Source organism: Lagenorhynchus albirostris, chromosome X (genome assembly GCF_949774975.1).
Source record: "Lagenorhynchus albirostris chromosome X, mLagAlb1.1, whole genome shotgun sequence".
Lineage (NCBI taxonomy): Eukaryota > Metazoa > Chordata > Mammalia > Artiodactyla > Delphinidae > Lagenorhynchus > Lagenorhynchus albirostris.
The window spans coordinates 103,296,353-103,309,189 of NC_083116.1; the positions used below are offsets into that span (position 1 = coordinate 103,296,353).

The window sequence follows — 12,837 nt, forward strand, 5'->3', positions numbered from 1 at the left end:
ATAGTTTGTTTCCTTTTTGCTCAATAGTATTTTTGGACAGTTGCTGTGTTCATAAAATAAAACATTTTGCACAGCAGTATTTTATAATGAGGAAATGTTTGGTATTGATAAAAATGAATTACTAAATTAGGCGCCTTTTACAATGAAGTCATGTATTAGTAGAAAAGTCCTGGTATAAAACTTCTATTTAAAGAGCTATTAAACTGTTTTTTCGATTTTTGAAATAAACAGGTGCCTATTAAGATTTTCTAGTTAATGTACAAGACAGTTTAAAATTTTTCTCAGAAGCTTTGGGAGGAAAGTGTCAAACCTAACTACTTGCCTTGGCTATTATTCAGCTTAACTTATTTAAAAGTGTATTATTCTAGAGACACTAACCAAAGGTGACAGTTTAATTCAGAGAGAATTCTTTTGGATTCATTATTTTTATTTTGAAAACATCTGAATGATAAACTGATACAAATTAGAACTTATAATGAAGAAAATTAGATAAACAGGAATTTTTATCTAAAGTGACAGCAGAGTAAAAAAATCTATCAAACAGGAGAATGAAACAGTCTTCCTTTTTTTAACTTCTCATAAGATTCAAGTGAACTTCAAATGAGCATGTTGAGCAAGAAACACAATCTTTGTTTTTTTTACAACATATAGCTACCACAAAAGAGTTTTAAAAAACCCTACATTTTATTAAAGGTAGTATTGTAAATCTTAAGATTGACACTGCTTTTTTTTTTTAAATTGCTCCATGAAGCTGATAATTTTTTAAAATAGGGCTTTGTTGAACTTTTTATTTTTTATTTTTTTTGCAAGATGGAATCGAAGGAGCTCTGTAGAGTATATTGACTGTGCTTTTTTCCAGATCATTCATTGAGTCAAATCTCTACAGATAATGTTTTTTTGTCCATTTCAACTTCAGCAGTGAAATGTTTTCTAGCTTGGAGTTCTTCTGCACAAAGGGCTCCTTTAAAAATATTCCATAAATAATTTATCAGTCTTTATAATACAGTTTAATTTTTCAGACTTCTTCTCCTGTATAGAAACAAACATTCATATATGAACATGTATCAGTTCACTATTGCTATGTAACAAGCTACCTTGAAACTCAGTAGGTTAAAACAACAAGTATTTATTATTCTTTCAGCTCTTCAGATCAGCCAGGAAGTTCTTCAGATCTCTCCTGGGATTATTCATGTGTCTCTAGCTAGCTGTGGTTCGACCAGGTGGCTGTGCTGATCTTGGCTAAGCTCTCTCACATGTCTGGTTGTCAACCAGTCTGGGACTAGTGGTGTAACTTGGTTCTGCTTCACATGTCTCACCTTCCAGTTATCTGACTAAGGCATGTTCTTATGATGAAGGGGGAGGCATGACCAAGAGAGCAAAAGTGTTCAAGCCTTTGTGAGGCCTACATTTGGAAGTAGAACAACATAACTTCCACTGCATTCTATTGGCCAGACCAAGGCAATGGCCAGTCCAGATTCCAGAGGTAGAGAAGTAGAAACCACCTTCTCGTGAAAGGAGCAGCAAAGTCCTGCTGCAAAGGGCATGGATTCAGGAAAGGATGAGATAGTTGGCCCAGTTTTGTGTTTAATCTACCACAGATTGTGACCTCTGCTTCTGCAAAAAGAAGTTCCAGTGGAAAGGTAGATAACTGCTTAGAGTTTTAAGGAGCTCATATTTATAATTTAGAGCAGTTGCTCCTGAACTAAATGACTCCCTTGTCAAGTAATATTTCCACACAAGAATAGTTCTCTTGAGTTATTAGGACTCCAAAATTCACCTCTGAACAATGTCTATATTGGCCGTTCCTAAATAAGGTTAACTACCTTAAGACATCGGTCTAAATATTAATGTGGAAAATACGGTAAACACTTCAAAATTACATACCTTGTTCAAAAGAATGAAAGCAAATGACCATTAAATATTTGCTCAAGCTCCTTTAGGTTGGCAGACCAAGCCCCCTTTGTTGTGGTGTCTCATACATCTCAAGTCTCATCATCTCCCATCACTCCATATACCCTGTGTTCTAAGACCTGATTTTTCATGGTTTAATGTAATTGAATTTATCCGAATCTTAGCATCTGAAATGTCCCTCTGCTTGGCATTCTTCTCCTCTTTTCACATCTCCTTGTTAGTTGCCTATTCAATGTTGTAAATTCAGTTCTCGGATTTCTGCTTCTCTTATCTTCTCAAGTGAAGATGACATCTCTTATTTGTGTTGGCACCATGCTTACACCACCACTATCGATAGGGTTATAATACAGTGCTATACATATCTTTGCTTAACTGCACACATCCTTCATAGATTGTGACTAAAGCTGAAAAAACAACGGCAGTATCTTTTTTACCTTTTATCTTCCCACTTATTCCCAGTATTGAGCACAATAAAAAGTAGTTGAATAATAGCTGTCACATTTAATTGAATAACTTACTCTCCCTCCTTTGACACACAAGGAAAACAAACAAATTACTAAATCATTTATCCAAATTCACACAGCTGGGAAAAGTTAGAATTGCAATGAAATGAAGGCCTATTTGACCCCAAGTGCTATATTCTTTAACATGTAACTGCATGAATCTCACATGGAAGACTTTCAATAAGTACTTGGCATGTATGAGTGGATCTCTCAAGAAATAACTGCACTAAAAACATGAGTAAAGCTTTTCCTTCTATTTACTATTATTCAATCCTATTCAGTTTTAAGAATTATATTTATTATATGTTGATTTATAGCCTCCTAAGTTTTTAGTGCGTGGGGCAATTGCTTTTGTGTTTTAATTTAATTACATTAAAAAGCCAGATTTTCTATATACCTTTGAGTGAGTTCTGCATGTTAAAAATTTGTTTTAGTCTCTAGAACAATATTTACTGGATTCATCGAGGCATCCCCCTAAAGAGTGATATAACAATAGAAATTTAAGACATTGAAGAATTTTTCTAATGTACATATGTAGAATTATCACTGTTATCACCCTTCAGTTACTAATTCAACGTAAAATTAGAAGCAATTTTGTTTGTAGGTTATATAACTGTATCTGACCTTCAGAAACCTCAGGGGAAAGAAAAGAATAAATTAGTTAAATTATCCTTATTTTATTGAAAGACATTATGAAAATACACAAGTAAAACTTATCTAATACTGACCCTGAAAGGCATTGTCATCAAAGAGTGCCAGCTCAAACAGCAGTTACAAAGTAGAGAATGGTTAATAAATCTGGAAATATACCACCTATGTTTGGATTCATATCTACCACTTATTTGCTGTTACTTAGTTCTCTATGTCTCAAGTTGTGTCATCTGTAAAATGGGATTGATTTTAATTGATTGTTATAAGAATTAATTAAAATAGTCCATGTACAGTGCACAGAAATGTGGCTGACTTAAACTAAACACTGAATGTTTATTACGCATGTCATTACAAAATATATGAGGTTGAATCATGTGAAATTGCCAGTTTTCAATCACATTTGACTGCAGAATTTAAAATTTCATATGGTTCAACCTATCAGAAGGGAATAAAGGTATAATGGGGACAGAAGCTCTTATTTAAATATTCCAGCCTATGTGACTTTTTTCCTTTCTGTGTGTTTCCTGTTCCCTTGATTTTGCACTGTTTATTGGCAGACCCACCTCATAAGCATGGGAGAAGAGAGAATGAATAGCCCAAGGCTGACTTTCTAGTAGGTAGGGGCAGGGAACGATTAGGAAGAGGCTGTCTTGTCACATAATTGTCCACACGCAATTGCACTGCAATGTATTTGAGAAATTTTAAGAATATTAATTTTATAAATAAAATTTACATTTATTAACTAAAGGCATGTACAGATGTCTTTTGACCATAGAGTCTCATTCCATAGGATCTGAACAAGTCTGAATAGTTCTTTCTCCCTCTGCATTTTGCGGGAAGCTAAGTGCTAATGGTTGGCATTTCTCTAGTGAGTGTGCCCATTGTGTCACAATATTTTCTTTCTTTCTGAAGAATCATAGTGGTATTTAGATGCTTTGAAATGAAGTGCTTCATCTTGCAAACCTTATACTGTACTTCTTCTGTTGCAGAAGGCTTTACTGGGATAGAATATAACCAATCTCCATTCCCCTCCCTGGCTATCTCAAGCTTAAATCTTATACCTTTGTGATTCAATAAAAACTGAATTTAACTTTCATAATTTTAAATTTATAGGGGGTATTTAAAGGTGATATAACAGAATTAGCTACAATCATGTTTTATAAGGTTTCTACATGTTTTAAAATAGCTATTTGTGAATTATATTAACATTATAACTAGAAATACAAGATAAAAATTACATATAAGTTTACTAATTTTTGTTTCAGGATAACTGGTAATTGAATTAGTACTGATCTATCTAATTTACAGGTGAGAAAACACAGGCCTGGGTTAAGAATTCAGTTTTATTACAAACCATATTAAATGTAGACCTGATCAGACAACAAACCGTGCTGACTCTTGGTTAAGCACATATTACTTGGGGTTTTATAATAGACCATTTACAGATAACGACTTGATTTCCATTAACCATTGTTGTGGCTGCTGTTGAAAGTTCTAATGTGCACTCTGGTTGAATCTCTTCTTGTATACGTAATAGTGTAACATACACATTGGGTCCTAGTGACTATGTTTTATAAAGAGTTACTGCCAAATAACACTTCATATCTGGAGAGACTGTAAAACTATTATATTATCTAACTTAGCTCTTGAGCACTTCTTAGCTCCAAGGAATAACTTGGATTTTTTTAAAACATTATCTTTGCAGCCCAGATTTTAGTGCTATTTCTGGTACATAGAAGTTTTAAAATATTTGATGCTCAGGAACAATGAATAATATATGTTAATTTTCATCTGTTAAAGCCTGCTAAACATTCCAGTACTTTGATACCCCTATTATAGGAGAGAAAGTGTCCCAGTGATACATTTGGGTCTTTAAAACAACATTACCAGAGATAAAAATAATATAGGCAGTTTGGGGAGAAGCACTGGGGCCTTCATTTATTTTCTGACATGGGCATCCCTGACATTGATACTGTGGATCAAGGGAATTGTTTTCCCTGTCTAGGGTGTTGAATGTCTTTGGTTTATCCCTCTGGGACCACTCTCTGCCCTTCTCTTCCCTGGGAGGCTGACCTCTGTGGATGATATCAGCAGACTCCCTTGATCTCTGGCTTCCAGTTGGTTTTGGCTCTTGGGAGCATTTACAGGAGATCAGAGGAAGGGAGGAAAGAAATATCAGGGCAGTTATTTACCACAAGATAGCTGCATTCATCACCAAAATATCAAAGCTCATGTCAGGTGACTCTCTCGACTCTCTCTTTGTTCATGGACCAATAACCACTCTCTTTCTCTTTTTTCCTATGTGTCTAGGAGTGATAATTGCAGTTCTCTATTACCAGTTTTGGTGGTTTCTTTATACCCTGCCCTCACCTTTTTAAGTTGTTCCCTATTAACTCTCCTCAAGTTAGCCAAGTCCTGCTAGGATCCTGGCACCCTCAAAGGAGAGTCCTACTCTCTATTTCCAGGTGATGACATTTAACGAAAGGGGGAAATGGGAAATGTGATTAGGGTTTATGGAGCATTTCCTATGCCAGGAAACATTCTGGACACCTTATATTTATTAACTCATTTAATCCCCATACCAGTACTTTGAAGTTGACCCCTTCTGTTACTTTGAGCCAAAAATTCCAAGGAAATTTTGGAAAATATGGATTATTAGGGTTAAACATTTGGAATAAATTCATGATGGCTAACATTTATTGAGTATATCTTAGAGCAAAGTACTATTCCAAATGCATTTAAATCTTCACAGCATCACCACAAGCTAGGTAATACTACATCCTTGTTTTACAGTTGATAAAAGGTAAGACCCAGAGAGATTAAGTTACTTGCTCATATCATACACATGAACTATGGCAGAGCTGGGATTTGAACCAAGGAATTCTGGGGCAGAGAGAATATTCTTACTCATTGTATTGCAGTACTTCCCTGTGCTTTGTAAAACATATTTCATCACTGCAACTTTTCTTTTCTTTCCAAATTCTCTCTTCCTAAACCATAAGTCGTTCAATTATTAGTTTCCTAAAATGAGACACTAAACCAGCCTTATTCTTCTGTTTTTAAGAGATTCCTTTCAAGGCAAAACTAATCTATGGTGTTAAAAGTCAGTAGAGTAGTCATCATTGAAAGGGCTAGTACACAGAAGTGGGTGTGAGGAAGCTCTGAGGATGCTGATCATATTCTTTTTCACCATGGGGGTGATGATGATATGAATTTCTTCAGTCTGTGAACATTCACTGAGCTAACCTCAATAAAATTATCTTATGAAATACTTTTTACAACCCGTGCTTAAGAAAACAATCATCTATGAAAACTGCCTATTTATATTACAGTGGGTTGCATTATTTTTATGGGAGCTGGTCAGCAGGATTTACCAATAAGTTTGGAATCAAATTTGCTCTCCTCTTTGGTGTTTTTCTTGCTCTTGGTGTTTCTAATAGCTAAAGATTCAGAATCACAGGGAAGTATCTTGATTTTCTCAGCAACATGGATGTCCAGAGGCTGACTTTTCTACCACCAGAAGGCCATGTTAAATTATTCCTGTGCTCTTCAAGTTTCTTTTAGTGCAACATGGTATTGATCTCTGTGTATTTACGGGTTAAAAGATTGACACAACTCTGAAGAGTCAGAAACTATTTAAATATTTTTCAATTCATTTCTGTCCCTTTCTCAATTTTTTTACGTCGATTTTTTCACTTTGTTTATGCCAGTTACCAATCAACCTGTCTGAGTTTCTTTTTGAACACTGTCTGTAAAAAAAAATAAATTGATATAAATGTAGAATTTCTTTATATCATCCTGACAGTGATCTGGAAGGATTGCTGTCTCATTTTATGGTCCTTTCATCTTGATATTTGGATTAGCAAGGAAGAATTCAATATGTAAGTGAATGTAAGAAACTGCTAAGTAATACCAAAAGTTCACTTTTTAAAGAAAATATTAGTCAGGAAAGGGATTGAAGATAGAGAGCCACAGGGTCATATGACCCAAGGCACATTTAATGTTTTATGTGTCTTATAAAATAATTTTCATACACTTGAAAAGAAAGCCATTAAAGATAGGGAATTTTTAAAGAAATAATACTGTTTTCATGAAGTAAGTGTCACTTGCAGCAAAAAGGCATAGTAGCTGTCTTTCATAGGAGATAAAAAGAGAGGAAAACAGAAGAAGATTTAATGAAAAGTAAGCAAAAGAACAACAAAAAGATAAAGAGCTTGAAGGCTCTGAGTGTTTCCCCTTTGCCATCCACATGTACTAGTATTAGTAATTGAATATGGAAGGACACCTTCCCTCCTTGACTTTCACTCTTACAGGGGTACCAAACTAAGAGAAAACAGAACACATTGTATCTGAGCTCTGTATTTTCTGGTAGATTCAATAATTAAGCATAATTGTATTTATGTCTAATATTTGGCCAAAGAAAAAGAAGCCAAGGAATAGTAGAATAAAACAGAAAAAAGCTTTCTATATTTATTGAGTACCTACTATTTGCCAAGTCTGTACAGCATACCTACACTGTTTCAGAGGCTTAGGACTGATGTGCTATTATTTCAGTCCCCATTCTGTTGATACTAATGAATAAATTGTTCCTCAGAAAGACTAAGTCACTTGCCGGAGACAATGCAGCTAGTGAATAGGAGACTCGGGTTCGAAAAATCAGCTATTTCTGCCTCAGAAACGTGTGCTACTTTTGCTACATCATACCTATAGTGCTATGGAATGAGGAGTTGAATCTAGGAAAGAAATGAAAACCATTCCAGAGAAAAGAGAGTTTTTGCTTTCTCTAGGATATTCATAGTCCAGGAGGTATAAGACTAAACACCTGAACATCCATGAAGTTACAGGCTAAATATTGTACATTTCATTGAGCATCAATTTAATTAGACCATAGGAGGGGAATTTTCAGTCAAAGTGCTTGAAATTACTTTTAAGTTAAACATGCATTAAGAGAGGAAGACAAAATCTCCATGAATTCTTAACATAAAACATATGCTTTCATAGAAATTTTGAACCTGCAGTCACTATGTACTTTACACTGCCAGGCTTCGGGGCAAATAAATTCAGTCTCGTCTGTTGAAAGTTGCTTTACTGGAACATTTTGAGAGGCACCCTGTTAGAGATTGTGGTGGATATAACAAATATAAGTTGGATTTCAGTTGTGATACTTTAATACAGCATTGATTGCATGAGTTTGAAAGTTATATATGATACCGAAAACCGTCTTTTTCTCTATCACCTCACTGCTTTCTAGGTGCCCCAACTAGATGTGCGCTCTGATTAGTCTGCAGTCCTTCCCTCCCTCTCTATTTTGTTTGATTCCAGTTTAAAAGGGAGAATTATAAAATATCAATACCTCGTCTGTGTGTATAAGTTTGTATCAAAGCAAGATCCTGTTTGCCTTCTTGACCTTTGTTTAAGCTCCTTGCCCAAAAGCATAAGCTTTCTAGTCCTCATATCTTGGATGCTAGATGATCCTTATGGCCTTGGGGTTCATGCTTTATTCTTTGCCTCTAGACTTACTCCTTTCCAAGTCCCAGCCCTTCTCCTTGAATGAACATTTTACCGCCCACATCCCTCCTGGTTTGCCAGACTTTATTATCTGTCTATCTATCTGCCTATCTAGATATATATTTTTAATAACAGCAAGTATTTCTGTCAACTAACTATATTTTATTTTCTTCAAAACCTGACACATTTCAGTGTGCACTATTGTTTTTGTCCATAAGTTTAGAAGCTACTCACTTCTCAAATGCATCTGTAAAATTTTGCTCCTGGAAAACAAAACAAAACAAAACAAAATAGCATTTTCAAGGCATTGTTGACCTTCAACCAATTTGAAAATGAAATCTTAATATTATCCCCCAAATGCCAAGTTATTCCGGGTTATATATGAGGTTCTTGACAGAATTATTATAAAGCCCACATTCATTTTCTTTACTTATTAATAGAAAGCTTTCCTTATTTCATAAGAATGGCACTGTTGTTTTAAGATCTACCTGTACATTATATATACTAAAAGTGCTTTTTAAAAGTTCTAGTATCTTAGTGTTTTGTCATTTCTTTTCCCCTGAAATTTTTAATTAGAACTATTCAAGTAGAATTTAAAAAGAATAACTTACAGTTATCTTTGTCAAAGCACATATGTGGTTTGATTTCCAAAGCCTGGCATGGAGGGACTGGTGGACTTCTTGCAGGGGTCAGTGTTATCGTTAATTGAAGAACCTAGGCTCTATCCAGACTTGTCTTGGACATGGCTACCTGGCTGTAGGGAGAGCCTGAATCCTCTGTCTTCAATCTTAGAAGCTTCAGAGATGTCTTTTGCCTGGAAACGAGGACTCTTCTTGAGCTGTGTGAAATATAAAGTTTGTGTGTGATCAAAGGAGTAGATGAGAAGAGCCCAATCACCCAAGGCTAATGTTAGACCCATCACCCGACATTTTGAGGGAAGTATTTCCTGATCCCCAGACTATGGGAATTCCCATGGTTATGTGCTCCTGGGTTCCTTTTACTGCCTCTCTGTAGCATTACCTTTTAGGAATATTTGTGTTCCCTGCTCGACTCAAAGTTCCACAAGGGCTGGGGTCATATCCATCTCATTTACTAGTGCATGCGCTAGCACCTAGCCCAGGTTTATTGGTGCTCAATAAGCATCTGTCATTGATAAAGTAGGGCTTTCTTGATAACTTGGGTGATGAAAGAGTTGTGAATGATTTCATACGAAGGGATTGTAGGCTTTGAACCAGAAAAAGAAGATATTTGGGGGTATGACAGAAGAAATAAAATATTTGAAAGATAATCAAATGGAAGGAGGAAAAGGCCAAGGAAGCAGCTTGATAAAATAGAAAGAACAAGAGCCCCAGGAGTTAGACAGATCTGGGCCAAAATCTTGGTTTTATCGTCTTCTTGTTTTGTCTCTTTGTCTCTGTTTCATCTGTAGGACTCTTTGTCTCTGTTTCATCTGTAGGATGAGTATACTAATGCTAACGTCACAAAAATTACAAGATCAATTCATTCAGTGGAGTGTTTCTCATGAATAGTCACTCCAAAAATGTTAGATGTTATTAGTGGCTATTGTTTTCCCTCAGTATGATTCTCAAGTAAAGAAGTGAGAAAAAGAGATGAAAAGCTTTCACCGACATATTTCAACTTAATTTAAATCATACCTTTCTAAAATTTGAACCATCCAATATGAGACTGGATCATTCTGAGGCAGCATGTAAAATGTATATGCGCAGAAAGCATGTTTTATGAGTGAAGGATGGTGAACCCTCTATGATTATGCATTCTGTTTCCAAGTACACAAAATGGTTAAATCTTATGTACCCACCCAGGGCAAATTGTTTATGATCTTTGTTTCTTTGTGTGTTTACTACTCCCCAAACAGTGCCCAACTGCCTGATAATTTAAACAATTTTTCTCTCCTTTATAGGATCAGCATTCAAAAAGTTGAGTTAATTAGATCCATTAGACTATAGATCTCCAACTCTTGTTATTGAGAAAAATATTTAAATAGATTTGGCCGAATGATGATTTACTGGTTTTTGTTTTTTACTTGGAGGTTCTCTTTTCATCCATCACCCTTGGCAGATTAAGAATTAGATACATTAAATATTCTTAAAAATAGCTTTAAATTTTAAAAGGCGTATTCGTAGAAATGGATCACTGGAAGCATGCTTTCTTTAATTGGGTATGTTTCTTATTTCAGTTTGGGAAGCAGCACATAGAAAACCTCTTCAGTGACCTGCAGGATGGGAGACGCCTCCTAGACCTTCTTGAAGGCCTGACAGGGCAAAGACTGGTATGTGACTTACAGTATTTATAAGGAACTTCACATTAACCTCAGAAGAATTCCAGACCAGAAACAGACTCAGCATAGTTTTATGAGATCCAGTAAAATTAGTTAATTTACTAATTACTGATTTAAGTAGCAGTACAGGACCTATTCCTGAAAAAAACAGCCTTGCAATATTATTTTTGTTTTGGCATCTTCTATCATATGCAGAACAAGAAGGTGAAATTTTCAGTAATATAATTTATATTATTTAATAGATATTATTCTCTATTATTATTTGGTATCTTTGTTAGTGGCTGTCTTTATAAGGCTTTTATACATAATGACCTTTTAAGTTTAACTTTTAACTTTATTTAGTCTTTTGTCTTTTTTTCTTCCAGTTTTATTGAGATATAATTGACATACAGCACTGTACAAGTTTAAGGTGTACACCATAATGATGTGACTTATAAACATCATGAAATGATTATCACAATAAGTTTAGCGAACACCCATCATCTCATATAACATTAAAGAAATAGAAAAAAATCTATTTTTTCTTGTGATGAGAACTCTTAGGATTTAAGAACACTTAATATGAGATATGGAAAATGGGGAGTTGCTGTTCAACAGGTATAAAGTTTCAGTCCTGCAAGATGAATAAATTCCAGAGGCCTGCTGTACAATATTGTGCCTATACTTAACAGCATTGTATTGTGTAGTTAAAATTGTTTTAGGAGGGTAGATCTCATTTTAGGAGTAAATACTTGAGGCATCATAATGGTAGACTTTCTAAAACTCCACAACTGAATGAATTAATCCATATATTGTAATACACTATGCAAATGTTAGTTTAAAAATTACAGGACAAGATAAGACTTTTGGGGATTGAAGGTGAGGGTTAGAAAACCAAAGATGATTGAGGTTTTGAGCTTCAGTGACTAAGACAATTAAGGTAATATTGCCAGAAATAGTTTCTGTTAAGCCTATTTGGGATTATAGAATTTTGCTAGGCTCAGATCTCTTTTAAACTTTCCTAAAAGGTGTGGGAATTGACTCACTTATCTATCTTACTAGCAAATGTCCTTATGCATGCTGATGTTTCTCTTCGTGGTCATGCAACTGAGGTGTAGAATGAAGGAGAGATGGTAACCAAACTCTTTTGTGAAGAAAAAAAAATTCTACCAGTTTTCTTGAGGAGTGGCTGATTCATGCTATAAGGAGTTTCTTCATGCTATAAGAAACTGATTCATGCTATAATGAGTTTCTCCATGCTATAAGAAACTCCTATGACAAGGATAATTAACCTGAAGCACTTAAATTCATTATATTAATGCCTCACAACCTGTGATCATTTAAAAGATTCCAATTTAGAAGTGAAATATATCAATTATTCCATTTCTGGTAGATTGTCCTTCTCTCCCCTGGGCAGTCAACATTGTTTCATTTTGTTTTCAGCCAAAAGAAAAAGGATCCACAAGAGTTCATGCCCTGAACAATGTCAACAAGGCACTACAGGTCTTGCAGAAAAATAATGTAAGTGGAGCCCTGGACAGAGTCTGGATACCATGAGACAGCATGCTTAATGTTTGAGTGAGGGCTTTGGCCCTAAAAACAGAGAAAGCATTTCAAGTTCTCTCATAAGTCAAAGCAGTTACCATTGAGAGCGCATGTTCTAGTTCATATGCATCTGCTAATGTGATTCAGGAAGTAAATGCATGCATCCACAGGGGGGCAGGGAATGGTGTGAACCAGACCTGATTGGCCACTTTGTGTTGTTTTTAGATTTTACATAATGCAGTTATATTTGGTGGCCAAATTAAGTCCTGTGGTAAACTCAGCTCCTTACAGCAGTGTTCGTGAAACAAATGGCTTTTAATAGGCTATTATTTTTTTTGTATAAAGTGGGTTCACACATGATGATAAAGTTTGTTTGAATTAAGCCAACATTTATTAGATAACACATCCAAGTATGAAAGTTACACAGAAAACTCAGTATTT

At 35.1% G+C, this 12,837-nt stretch overlaps 1 protein-coding gene across 1 annotated transcript in view; it reads left to right on the forward strand.

Annotated features, from left to right (window-relative positions):
* DMD (dystrophin) overlaps positions 1-12,837 on the forward strand; it is a 2,123,521-nt gene that overhangs the window by 349,929 nt on the left and 1,760,755 nt on the right. Inside the window, exons 3-4 of the mRNA XM_060138437.1 lie at positions 10,771-10,863; positions 12,295-12,372. Of these exons, the coding sequence (XP_059994420.1) occupies positions 10,771-10,863; positions 12,295-12,372 (171 nt within the window). The remainder of the gene's footprint in view (positions 1-10,770; positions 10,864-12,294; positions 12,373-12,837) is intronic.